This window comes from Varanus komodoensis, unplaced genomic scaffold (assembly GCF_004798865.1).
Source record: "Varanus komodoensis strain SLA01 unplaced genomic scaffold, ASM479886v1 scaffold1, whole genome shotgun sequence".
In the NCBI taxonomy this organism is placed as follows: domain Eukaryota; kingdom Metazoa; phylum Chordata; class Lepidosauria; order Squamata; family Varanidae; genus Varanus; species Varanus komodoensis.
Genome location: NW_025335268.1, coordinates 47794268 through 47808508, shown reverse-complemented (window position 1 = coordinate 47808508; position 14241 = coordinate 47794268). Strand labels below are relative to the sequence as shown.

The 14241-nt window shown below is 38.9% G+C and overlaps 1 protein-coding gene across 10 annotated transcripts in view; it reads right to left on the bottom strand.

Annotated features, from left to right (window-relative positions):
- EPB41L2 (erythrocyte membrane protein band 4.1 like 2) overlaps positions 1 to 14241 on the bottom strand; it is a 108070-nt gene that overhangs the window by 32223 nt on the left and 61606 nt on the right. For all 10 annotated transcript variants that reach the window (XR_006414168.1, XM_044424639.1, XM_044424678.1 and 7 more), the window contains exons 6-12: positions 13154 to 13229; positions 11278 to 11496; positions 10115 to 10202; positions 7470 to 7622; positions 6342 to 6439; positions 2333 to 2505; positions 142 to 311 (exon numbers count right to left, since the gene is read on the bottom strand). Coding sequence is in view for 9 of the 10 variants with exons in the window: in XM_044424639.1 (XP_044280574.1) it covers positions 142 to 311; positions 2333 to 2505; positions 6342 to 6439; positions 7470 to 7622; positions 10115 to 10202; positions 11278 to 11496; positions 13154 to 13229 (977 nt within the window). In the remaining variant the exon portion in view is untranslated. The remainder of the gene's footprint in view (positions 1 to 141; positions 312 to 2332; positions 2506 to 6341; positions 6440 to 7469; positions 7623 to 10114; positions 10203 to 11277; positions 11497 to 13153; positions 13230 to 14241) is intronic.

Genomic DNA, 14241 nt, shown 5'->3' with positions numbered 1-14241 from the left:
GCCCCATTCCAACTAGGCAGGCCACTCAGTGCTTAAAAATGGCTGCAAAATTAAAAGATGTAAAGTTCATGTGACACTCTAGTTAAATTGATTTTCAAAATGTACTATTTCTACAATACTGACACACTTTAGTAATCATACCTTTCCATCTTCAAATTGTGGCATTTTAGCTATGCTTCCATCCACATCTCTACCTTCCCCATCTTTTAATTTTGATTGTCCAGCTGCTTCAACGATTCTATCACCAGTGGGTACCATTGCTGCAGCAGAGAAATCCTTAAGCAGGCTTTGATCTGGGATACCTACTGGAGCTATAAAAATAGGTTTAATTAATTCATCTGTATGAGAGTGAAATGTTTGACAATACCCAATTTATTATGAGAAAAAGATGGTCTATTTTCTAAAGGTTCTAGTGTACTCTCATTTCCTTTTTCTTTCTTCCTTTTCAAAAATAATCTTAAACCAAGACAACAACAGAAACGGGACAGGGTACATCATATGAGAATAACATGGTAAAATGAAAAACACATTAAGCAAAGCAGAATTACATTTTGAAACAAAAAAGGATACACTCACATATGCGCCTTATCTAATTTTCAGAATGCTGAAGTTTGAGAATAAACAGTAGTATTATACATAGTATAAACGTTACTAGAAACATTTTGTACTTTCATATATAAGCGCAAAACACGTATGTATTAAGAGCTGTACTGACAACATTTATATAACACTAAGAACAGATACAAACTGAACCAAGTAATCAAAGTATTTGAATAACTGAAGTATGGTTTGATGATGCCAATTCTAAAATGTATTTCAGAGATGCATTAAATATTACCCTGCTACATTTACTTAGAGCACAATCCTATGGCGATGTGTATAAGCTGCCAAACCTGGAGGCTCACTGTCCTCCAATGCAAAGTACAAGAAGAGCAGAGACCTCACCTCCCCATATCCCCTGGTTCTGCATTTTAGCAAGATTTGGACTACTTAGCGATAGCAATTCAGATAAGGGAGGAAAGAAGCTAGAGCGGTTTCAGGACACCTTCCATCCTTGCTGCTCTCCTGTCTACCCACCCCCACAACATATCCTCTGGCCCTTTTCTGAGGTTGTTTTTTTTGACCTGTGAGAGCAGCCAGTGGAATTCTTTCCATACTGCAATGGAGTAGGGATGGAGGGGATGGAAGTCCCATTTCCAGGTCAAAGAGAAGAATTTTCCCTGGATGAGGGAAAAGTGGGTACAAGATATCTAAGTAATCACTAAATATTAATACTTTCTACTATTTATAATAGTTAAAACATGTTTTCTCTTACCATTCTATCCACTTTAAACAGAATATAAACCATTGCATTTTAGTTAATGATACGTTAAACCATTTCAACACATATTGCTTTTTTAATAAGTGTGACTCAATTTTATGTTTACATTAAAGGCCTAATTTCAAATCTTTATCGGCTGACTGTGCCACATGTTCCTGGCAGACATGTCCCAGAAGGCACTTGCTGATCAGCTCCATAACAGCAGATCTATTTTCACTATCTCTGCAGAAACCAAACCAGCACCAAGGAAGCAATCCTAGAGAAACATTTATGAGAGTATATCTAGTTGAATACAGTAAAATTTAGGTTTGTATAAACATGCACAGAATTTTGTTGGTGGCTGAACATCTAACGTTATCAAAGACTTTCATACATTCCTATGGGCTAAAGAAAAACATGTTTGCTTCATGGGTTTCCAGGCACAGGTTCAATGGAAACTCTTAGGCAGGGCTCTCATTGTTATTGTGCTTGGAATTTCAGGGACTGGAAAAATTTGCTGAATACTGTTGTCCCTTTCTGTGGTAGCTATGAATTTGAAAGCAAGCCTGAAAGAGGTGCCACAAAAAGAACAGGGATGCAAAGAAATGTGGTCAGTTGGCAAGTCTGGAAAACAAAAAGGATGAATGAATTTAAAAGGTTTCCAACACCTTCCCTCTACCTAATGCAACATGCTTCTGGAAGTGCCAGACATTTTCTGATTCTAAGGAACTCTGGCCTCAATAGACTTCAGACACCACAAATATAAATTCCTCTGCTTCCTGATTTCCTCCAACCAAATGCTGCTTTGACATTTGAACTGGAAAACTAACCATACTACCAAAATTCATGACATGAAAATCTAATAGAGACCATAACTGTTTCATTCAAGTACTAAAGCAACCTATGAATAGAGATAAGCTAGAAGATAGAAAAAGAAATCTTTATGAGAACACTGCATATTTCTGATCTTCTAGTTGTCTAAACTGAGAGCCAAAATTATGTATGGAGTATTAGTTTCTGTGAAACTCTTACCACCATCAAGACTTCTGGAAACACGTTTGCTTGAAGTGCGTTCAAAGTATGGAGCAGGTCTGTCTATGAGATTGCTAGCTTGTCGTGTCTGTGCTTGAGTACGTCCACTGTAGCGGAACTTAGAACCCAATGTTAGGAATTTGGCCTTTGGAGGTTGTTCTGGTGATACAAGTCTACAACCACAAAAGAGGACCATCAATATTTTTAGAAATATATTCAAGGTCATAAAAAGATACTATATTACAGTGGAATATATCCAACTCATTTTCAGAATAAAAGAAAATGTGGCATTTTTTGTATGTACTTTATTCCATAAGTATTTCATAATACACAAAACTGTCATGAAGAAATTATAACCTGTATTCCTGAAGTTCCTGAATTTGAATGCTTGTGTAGCATCTGTGTTCGATTAAAACAAGAAGGGGGTTCAAAAGTTTGTTTCCCCCATCTTCCTCTGCAGGATTACTTCATATTTTAACCCCTACAGTATCCTTGTAAGTTATCTCATAAAAGCTATTAGCCAATAAATAAATACATAAATATGGCCTAGCAGACAAATGGAGAAATCTGGCGTTTACATGACAGCCTTGCTTCCATGCTGGACACATGAAAGAAACCAGTCTTCTCCCTTGCCTACATGGAATTCTATGAATTCAGCTGCATATACTTCTTGGTTGCCTATAAGCTATTAAACTATAGCTTAAACACAAGGCTACCCTACAGACACTATCAGAATTAATGTGACTTATTCCTCATTACAACAAGGAGAGTAGCTAGCCAAGGTAGTTAATCCCTCCACAAAAAATAAATATATCAAAATTGGATGAGTTCCATTAATTTTGCGTATTTGTCATGAATGATAAATTTTTCAAACTTTGTTCAATATTTCACGCTGACCTGGCACAATTTTAATTTTATGGTTGAATGGTTCATGAACTTCACAGTATGTTTGCATGTTTTATAAGAGTATATTCTCGGGGCCAGTTTCTCCCTCTGTAAGGGTGTGGGCCCTATTAAAATAGTCCACCCCAGAGTCTTATGGATCCGGATGGTTTCCTGAGGACTCTGGGGGATTTTCTGGTTGATAAAACTGGCACTCCTGTTGATACCCTGTTGATTGTGAAATGGGGAAATGACTGGGGCAATCGACATGATCATTCCTAAGCATCCTCTCCTGTCTGCGTGCAGAGCCCACTCGGCACTATGGTATATGCCTGAGCTGTGGCCAGTGAAGCAGGCTGGAAGACGACTAGTGCGTAGGTGGAGGAAATCCCAGGACGAATCTGACCGATCACAACTTAGAACTCATTATCAAGCCTATGCTGTGGAGGTGAGAGTGGCAAAGAAGGAATTCTTCTCCGTTTACATTGCATCCTTACAGTGCCATCCAGCTGAATTTTTTTGGGCAATGCATGGCCTATTACATTCTGGCCCTAAAAAGGATCCTATTGCACCACGCATAACTTGCTGTGACGGCTTTGCCCAGCACTTTAAGGGTAAAATCACTCAGATTCACTACCAGCTGGACTCCACAGTTGATATGGTCCTAGAACGGGGATCATCTAGAGCACCATCTGGTTCACCTTTATTGGATGAGTTTCAATTGTTGCGGACTGAGGATGTGGACAAGGTGCTTGGATTGGTCCAACCCAATACCTGTCTACTTGACCCTTGCCCCTTGTGGCTGCTCACCAAAGCCAAAAACAGGAAAAACACCTGGGTCCAAAAGGTCATCAACACCTCCCTGAGAAAGGGTCAAGTTCCCACCCCTTTGAAGGAAGCAGTGATCAGGCCTGTCCTAGAGAAGGCATCTCTGGACCCAGATATTGGCTGGTGGCAAGGTGCTCAAGCGGGTGGAAGTGGGGCAACTCTAGGCACTCTTGGATGAAACTGATCATCTTGACCCATTTCAGTCTGGCTTCAGAACTGGCTATGGAACTGAAACTACCTTGGTTGCCCTGTATGATGAGCTGCACAGGGAGAGGAATGGGGCAGTACGTCCCTGTTGGTTCTCCTGGAACTCTCAGCATCTTTCGATACCATCAACCATGGTATCCTTCTGGATAGGCTGGCTGGGCTGGGAGCTGGTGGCACTGCTTTGCGGTAGTTCCACTCCTAGCTGTCTGGCCAATTCCAGAAGGTGGTGCTGGGGGATTATGGTTCTATGCCATGTTAACATTGCCGTGGAGTTCCGCAGGGTTCCATTTTATCCGCCATGCTTTTTAACATCTACATTAAAATGTTGGGAGAGGTCATCCAGAGGTTTGGGCTGCGGAGTCATCAGTACACAGATAACGCCCAACTCTACCTCTCTTTTACATCTAGTCCAGGTGAGGCAGTGACTGTCCTTAACTGGTGCCTGGCCAATGTAATGGGCTAGATGAGGGCCAATAAATTGAGAGTTAATCCAGGTAAGATGGAGGTCCTGTTGGTAGGCGGTTAGCCTTCCAGGCAAGTGATTTTAGCACTGTCCTGGATGGTGTTGCACTCCCTCTAAAGGATAGGGTTTGCAGTCTGGGAGTGCTCCTCGACCCAGACGTGTCCCTGAAGTTCCAGGAGGCAGTGGTGGCGAGGAACGCTTTCCTCCGGCTTCGGCTGATCCATCAACTGCATCCTTACCAGGATGAGCATTGCCTTGCAACAGTGACTCACGCTCTGGTAACTTCCCCATTGGATTACAGTAATGTGCTCTACGTGGGGCTGCCCTTGAAGATGGTCTGGATACTTCAATTGGTTCAGGATCTTAATGGAGATCGGCCAGTTTTCACATATAACACAGGTCCTCTACCAGTTACACTGGCTACCAGTTGAAGTATGGGCCCAAGTTAAGGTGCTGATTATGATCTTTAAAGCCCTAAATGGCTTGGGTCCAGGATACCTGAAGGCATGCCTTCTTCCATATGAACCCTCCCACCCCTTGAGATCCCGGTCCTGCTCCTGGAGCCCTCCTTGAAGGAGATTAGGTGGGAGAGTACCCAGAGGAGGGCCTTCTCTATGGTGGCACCCCAACTATGGAATGTACTCCCCAGAGAGGTTCGCCTGGTGCCAACATATTTTTTCAGCATCAGGTAAAACCCTTATTTTCCTGCTATTATAATGTTTAATTGATTTTAACTATGGTTTTAGTATTTTAATGGTCGGATGCTGTGGGGTTTGTTTTATTCTACTTATTTAATGTAAGCCGTCCCGTGATGTTTGTAGGGGGTGGGATAGAAAAGCTTTAAACAAACAAACAAACTACTGACAAGCGGAATCTCGGCAATCTCCCCCGAGGCTCTGCTTTGCTGCACCTATCCTTAGTGCAGCAGCATGCCTCTAATTACGGACGCCTTCCCTGCACGAATGGAACTGCGATCGTGGCCATCTCCCCACCCGGGGTGGGGGGGAAGATGGCTGAGTTCTTGGTTGCCACCCAAAGCGGTGCTTGCGACCCAAGTAAAAATTTTTCAGTAATTTTTGTTTGTGACTCGATTTGTTCGTAAGCCAAGGTGTTTGTGAGCCGAGGTACCACTGTAATTTCCTAGCCCTCCTCATGTGTTTGATTCTTTTCTTGCCCCTTCCAAGATCTAAACATGAAAAAGACTAAATAAAGTGTAGCACAACACTGCTGAAGATTCAAGTAACCATGAAATCAATCAAAATTTTATGAAGGGGAGCAAATATTCTAACAGACAACAACATACTATCAAGTATTTTGTTTGCTTTTTAATAGTGCTCAACTGAGATCATTTTAATACGAAAGGGATTTTACCCTACAGAGAGTTAGCGATTGGACACAACATGAGTTTCATAATACAAATATTTTTAGAATGAAAACAAAGATAATGTGGGGCACATGTACCTTAAAATACAGGCCTGGAAGGCTTGTTGGAGCAGCAGCAGGGGTATGCTTCACCCTTTTCACTATGGGCCATTTCTATTCAAAATAACCCTCAAAATGTCTTTTTGCCACAGAAAAGAAAAGAAATGGATACCCCACACCCAATAATTACAAAATGTAAAATGTTACCTATAAAAAGTATGATGCTCCACACAAACCTTCCATAATCTCTTCGCAGCCCGATGATTTGGCAGCTTAAAACCAATAGTACTCTCGAACTGTTCCAACTGGAAAGATTCCATAAACCCAAATTAATACAATTTCTGAAAGCTCACTGTTGGATGGGCTAATAATCTATGAGTAAAGTGACTCTTACTTCTTAAAATTAGAAACACTAAAAAACTGTCATATTTCTAACTAAATAGACTGCCCAAATTACATATGCCAATATTATCCTTCTGTGGAAATGAGAAAGAATACACACAAATAACTGTATAGTATCATGGTTGCGTTTATGATTATCTGGTAAATATTCTTTATAAGTAATTTGCCACATCTCCCACCCCAAAATGGTATTCTGCTGTAAAAGCTTTCAAGCATACTTTCAGAAGGCAGTCTAAGTATTTTAGAAAAACATTTTCATATTTTATAGTTAAGTTATCTGAAACAAAATAAGATCAGATCGGCAATCTTACAAATTTACTAAGAAACCCTACTGAATGTGTACCTGATAAGGTGCTGTTTGGAACTGCACCACGTATTATTGGGAGGTTGGCATACTTGTTGAATATATTACATTTTCATCTTGTGTATTTTCTGAAGACTGCTAGGGTATGGAAAGTGAGTTAGATTTTTTTAATTATCTGAAGAATAAGCACTAGGACAGAGTGGGCAACTTCCAAGGAACAATTGAGAAATGAGTAGCATAGCAACAGCAAAAAAAGTGGGGGAATATGAGTGTGCAACCTGTCCGACAGCTAACCTAACCTTTCTGATCACTGCCATCAAAATTTACAGCAATCTGTTAATTGCTTTGCCACAGTAGCAAATTTAGTAGCAGTTGGGTGTCCACAAAAGTACAGAAGGGAGAGCCAGTATAGCATTATAGCTAGTGTTCTACTGGGATCCAGACAAACTGAATTATTTGCTACAGAGTTCATTGGGCGATATTGGGCCAGTTACAGACTCTCAGCCTAACCTACCTCACATGGTTCTTGTTGTGAGTATAAGACTGAGAGGAGGAAGAGGATTATGTAAGCAGTCTTGAGTTCCTTGAAGGGACAAGGCAGGATTGAAGTAAAGAAAACCACTGCTTACCTCAGTTGGTCTGACTTTAATATAGAAATTACTGCGTTTATAAGAAATCTTCAAAATTTTGGGCCAAGCAAAACGGTTGATTCGGAGTCTGTCCTTGTAAATAAGTAGTCCATTAGCACATACACCCAGCATGATGTCAACACCTTCAGAATCCTATCAATATAATTGTAAAAACATTTTCAGTAGTAATATTGTAGAAATTAGGAAAAAAGCAATAAAAACAGCAAGAGATGATTAAAATGAGGCATACTGAAAATTAGCTGAGTAGCAAATATTACAACAAAAGAAAGCTTTGGAACTGGAAGCAGACAAAAATGAAATTATAAAATATATGAAATCATGAATATTAATATGCTTTTTTATATGCAGTAATAAAATTACATATTTAGGAAAGCCCAAATAAATAGCAGGAATCTATGAGAATCAATGAGATATAAAAAAAGGAATCAAAGTATATGTTTATCAAAGGACAAGGAAGAAGAAAGAATCAAATTTTGAAGAATTATACTTTCAAAGAAAAGCATACTAGTGAAAAATAGCAGAATGAACAGCAGAAATATTGGCAGGGGAGTTCAGGTATAGAACAGAAAAATAATTCACCTCTTACAGTTCTTATCAAAGCAATAAGAGACCAAAATAGTAGGCAAGGCTAGAGATAATGAACAGAAGTGTGGCCCATAACAAAGCCTTGAGGTTCACTGGACTAATAGAGGGGGGAAATGACTGCTTTTTAGAGATGCAACAGGAAGAATTGACTGAAACAAAGAAAAGAACAGTGACAGAAAAATCCAGAAGACAAAGAAAGTCAAGAAGGGAAAGAACAACAGTATTAAACACAAAGGATAATTCTGAGACAAAGTGAGGAGGGAAAGAGAAATTACAATGCACAGAGGTATACAGTATGTGGAAATTTCTCAGAATTAAATCCCAATGTGTTCAGTGGGCTTTTTCCCAGATAAGTGTGCACAGGCTTTACACAGCTATCCTTCAAATGTAGTCAGTGATTCACAAGAGCTATTTTCTGTGACCTAATTCAATGTACATGATAAGCAGGCAACCATCATGGTCCTTTCCCTATACCTCTTGAAGTCTGAGCTGTGCCAGATACAATAATGGGAAATTTACAGCAAAACTGAATCCACACTGTGGTAATTCTCACTCCAGTTTAATTATTTTACTTAACAGCTACCCAAATACCTGTATGGTGTTTTTCTAGTCTTCTTCCTAGTAATATTAGTATTTGGAAAATGAGTTGACATGGGCTTGAGCAAATTAATTCTCTCCCCTTCATTATTCTTTTCCACTCCCAAGAAAAATACCCATAAAAAACATTCTGTGGCTCAACATTCTGTGCATCCTGAAACACTCACTGGTCATTAACAAGTCATTTTAGACAGTATATTACAAACTAATATACTATTACAAACCTAAGGAGCCCCCAAAGTATGCAGACACCACTATTCATGGGCTAAATCATTCTGTTTTTCAACTAATATATGCAAGGCCATGCTAGTAGAGTGTAAAAGGGCAAGATTATAAATTTTTAAAAATTAAAAGGAAAACCCCCATCTGCTACCCCTAAAAGTCCTGTAATCATTTTCTTCTTACAATGTTAATTACTCCTCTGCTATGCTCTAATTTTTCTATCCTTGTATATTCACATAGCCAAGACTCCATTAAATTCATTTTTCTCCCTTTGACTACTTGTAGAAAGACTATTCCTAGTATCTACCCCTTCATCCCTCTGCTATCTAAATGGAAGAACAGTTGTTGGATTGATAGGATTAAGTGTGATTCAATTCTCTCTTTCCACTCCCATTAAACTGACTGGAAATGAAGGAATATAGTGCCCTTTTCCAGTCCCACAATACTTCACTGACGAAGCAGCAATTTCAATAAGTAAATCACAGAATCATAGAATAGTAGAGTTCGAAGGCCATCGGGCCCTACCCTCTACTGTTGCAGGACACCAAGTTACACCATTCCAGTCAGATGGTTGACCAGTTCCTTTCTGAATGTCTATAGTGTGGGAAAGCCCACCACCTCTCTAAGCAGTTGGTTCCACTGTTGTATTGCTCTGACGGTGAGGAAGCTATTCTTGATATCTAGCCTGAATCTGCATTATTGCAACTTGAATTGATTATTCCGTGTCCTACACTCTTGGTATCGGCAAGAAGAGACCTTGACCTTTCTCTTTTGAGAACATCTTTTGAGATTCTTATAGAACAATATCATATTTCCCCTCAGTCTTCTCTTCTCAAGGCTGAACATGCCCAGTTCTCTCTGTGTCTCCTCATAGGGCAGTTTTTTCCAAATCCTGGATCAGTTTGTTGCCCTCCCCTTGGTGTTGAAAGCAAAACCACAGAAATGCTGTCACACAAAGTATTCTAACATAGGCATTACCACCCAAAGACCTAAGCCAGAATGAAATGCCATTTGTCAAGGACTGCAGCATATTATTTTAGTCCATGTCCTTCAAAATCCTCCCATCAGCTTGACTTGGGGCCAACTATAATACTGCCTCCCTTTCTTCACCAACAGCACAATGATATGCATTGCAGAAAAAACATTTTGGGGCATTTGAACCCACTGTTAATTTCTAAATCAAAGTAAGTATTCTGTGAAACTAAATAGATAATCAATACCTTAGCATGGTGTAAATCCACTCCATACATAGAAAGCCTCTTTGCATTTTCTAAAAACTGGGAATCTGCTTGTGCTGGAGTCAAACCCCTATAAGTTTCAAGAGATGAAAAAGTCACAAATTAAATTTGTGTATTAACAACTTAAGCCTTGCACTATCAAACTAAAGACCATCTATAGCAGCACTCTGCTTCTGGCAATAGACAGTCAGATGACTTTCCAAGGTGTAACAGTAGCTCGCCTTTAACGGCACAGTATCTTACCTAAATGGAATCAAACAGCAACTGACCTTTGCAACTTCAAAAGATAATTGAAGATGTTTGATAACTTGACAAATATAAATACTAAATGCAGACAGAACCCATTGTCATTCATCAATATTTAATGCAGGTCACAGTCCTGACATTTTAAACAAGTCAACATGCAAGTCAAGGAAGTAACAGAACCCAGATTTTAAGGGCTCCAAACTATTAGCTCATATATGGGCAATCAGTCAAAGACCATCATGAAAATGCCTATCTGGCATCCATCTTCCTGACAAAAAAAGGTGAAAAGATTCGCAAACAAAATCAGTAGGTTTAAGACTTGTCTCTATAACTATTTTCTAGACAGCCTAAACTGTGTACATTTAAACTAATCTGGTTTTTCCCTCAGTGACCTTAATTATGCAAGTTTCTGAGACAAGTTAACAATTTGTTGGTTCAAAATGCATTACAGTAATGCATTTTGATATGCACTTGTATATTGCTTCCAGGACAATATAAGCTTCTAACCAACCTGCATGGAACTTACTTGGAAGAAATACATGGAGAGGGAATCATGGAGCTAATATGGAAAACCCTGTAGCTACAACTACTTTAGTTGATTGTGACAGCAGATATCACTGCATAGCTTTTTCAATCTACCAGTGTAGGCGCTATCTGAACCTTTCAATTAGAAGTGTTTACTACTATTTTTGCTAGTTAAGTCAAATGGCTAATTTTTCAAAGAAAGTTTACTGAATACCTTGAAGAACCAAGATACTTCAGACTTGAGCTTTCCCAAATGAACAGCGTAAAGATATACAAACATATTCTAGATATTAAGGTTATACCCAGAATCCATCACTATGTATTACTAGAAAAAAAGAAAAGGACATAACTAAAATGATTGGAAGGTGACATACCTATGTGTTTTATGCAGCTCTACTACTTTTTCCTCCATCTCTTTTGTCTGGTTAGGTGCAAACTGGAATTCTCCTATGTAATGACTGTCATGCTCCTCTGGATCATAGTCACCTAGTTCAGCTTGCAGAGTATACGAACCAAGGAGAGCATGAGTCACAAAAGAACATGGGAGACGTCCAGAAGCAATATCTTGACGAAGCTGCAAGCACAGGAAATATCTGAAAAGACAAAAGTGATATAGATCTGACAAAGTGTTTCTTTCTTACTCTAACATGTAAGACGAGCTAAAAATAATATTCAGTGTTAATGAATTTAAGGCAATCTCCACAACTTTAAAGAATAGTAAATATATTCTCTAACTGTCAAGTACAATAATAATAATAATGAAATGTGACTTATAAAAGTTTATGCATATTACAAATGAGGCCTACATAACTTCTGGTACAAGAGAACTGCAATTAAAATGTTCATTGAAATTAGGCTAGTTTTTTTCATTTTCTATATTACTTTGCATAGTACTAAAACTAGGCAGGCTATAGAACAACCTCTGTATGTTAGTTTAAGTAACGTTTATCATAGTAAAAATGGACAGAAGGAAGAGCAAGGAAAGAAACAGTGAGTAAAAATGGATTCGTAGAAGCAGATTCAATCAGGCAATGCATCAGCTAATGCAGTCAGAAAGAAACTGAGGAAGTGGATGCCTCCCCCTCAACCTTATTCTGAGACCCAGAAGAGGCAGGAGGCTCCTGCCCACTTCATGAGGCTTTGTGGGGAAGTTTTTCTCTGATCTAGGCCTTGCACTGTGCAGCAAAGCCCACATGTAAGATACACAGAGACCACAATGAAGAACTTTTGTATTTTAAGTGGCTAATTATATAAGCAATACATCTGGGAAACAGCAAAGAAAAGCGTGTATGAATTCTGTGCATAATAACATCACAGTGTGTATGAATTTTGTACATAAGAATCTACAACCTGCATATTTTACCTTGAAAGGTTTCTCCTAAAGTCTTCATTACTAATTCAACTACAATTAGAGAGAGAGAGAGAGAGAGAGAGAGAGAGAGAGAGAGAGAGAGAGAGAAGGAAAAGGAAAAGGAAAAGGAAAAGGAAAAGGAAAAGGAAAAGGAAAAGGAGAAGGAGAAGAAAAGGAAAAGGGAAAAAAGAAGCAGAGCTAGTAGTATTAGAAATCTAATCTTGCTAAATTCTGGCAAACTGGGAAGCAAGGATAATATACTGCTTGGGAAGGGTGCTGTTGACAGATTGTAGTTGCAAGAATGCAAAAAGCTCATTCAAAATGAGAAGTTAATAGGAGCATTTCCTCGAACTGGGAGTGGATATTATACTAGTTCCAGCTCAAAGGCTTCCAGTTATACATAACATATTTGTATCTGCTGAGGACAGAACAGACCTAATCAAAATAACTGTACTGAAGTGTTATTTAAACAAGGAAAATGTCATTCCCCTCGCTTACCCTTCCCATGACCTAACTAGCTCAAATCTTTGCTATGGATTCAGAATTCCTACAATCCTCCCTCAAAAATAAAATTCATTAAGTTACATGAGCTCCCCACTGCTGAAATCTTTTGGAAAAAAATCTTCTGTGATATGCATTTGCACTTGCTGCTACTATTTTAACTTTCATATTGTCCAAACCTTTTGGCAAACCCTTTGGAATCAATACCAAAAAGATGGTACTAGGAGCTAACACATGTCTCCAGATAGTACAGGCAAATAGGTAACAAACCATGTGTACTGTTTTGTACCATAGCCTTTTTCTCCTAGGTTCTGTTATACATAGAATTCCACATATTCTTCCATGATCATATAAAGAACATATAAACCAAAGTTATGTAGTAAAGCTTAATAACGTACCTGGTGATGTCTTCAGTTAACTGTGAAGGATCAGGTGGATAAAACTTCACGTTAAAGGTGAATTGCCAAGGCAAACCTAGAATTAGTAAATTTCAAGGGAAAAACAGTGGAACAGGGGCAAGAGAATGAAAAAATGTCTACAATATGCACTTGTGAAAAATGTAAACATGAAAACTGGACTATGACTCAAGCTAAATACTTTACTATATTGAGTTTTTTTTCATTATGTTGCAATCCGGCTGTAAGACTGTTTTTTAAAGTTATTCTGTCAGCATTACCTGAAATTTGTTAATGAAAATCACTTTAAAGGCTACTTTGATAGTACACCTATGTTTCTAGGCTAGAAAATACATATGACATGAGTATCACAACAAGCATACCAATGAAGTTAGAAAAACTGATGTAGAAACTGCAAAGATTCCAACGTCAGTATCATAAATAGTTTCCTCCTCAATACCTTCATTATATGATGATGATGATGATGATTATAACATTTCTATGCCGCCCCTTGCCGAAGCCTCGGGGAGGCTTACAACACAATAAGATACATTGAAATACAACAAAACATAATAAATTACCAATAAATACAAAAATACAAAAAAATATAGTAATATGGCTCTCTGATAGCTGGTTATGGTATACCATCAAGCAGTTGTGTGATGGCCACGGAGATGATAAACTTTAGAACTGGATTGTTAGCCGTTTGTAGAATGGTAACTGACATTAAGACAGTTTAAGATGTGGAATCCCTTGTGGAATTCTCGACAAGGCTTCTAGATGGCTAGATGGAGGGGATGCAGTGGATGTGGTTTACCTGGATTTCAGCAAGGCCTTTGACAAAGTGCCCCATGATATCCTGGTTGAGAAACTGAGGAGTTTTGGGATACACCAAAGCACTGTCCGATGGATTAGGGCATGGCTGACTGACCAAAGCAGAGGTCAGTTAGTGGGGAATCATCGGGATGGTGGCCAGTGACAAGCGGGGTCCCCCAGGGCTCTGTCCTGGGGCCAATTCTGTTTAATCTTTTTATAAATGACATGGAAGAAGGGGTGAACAGTCTGCTGATCAAATTCACAGACCATACTAA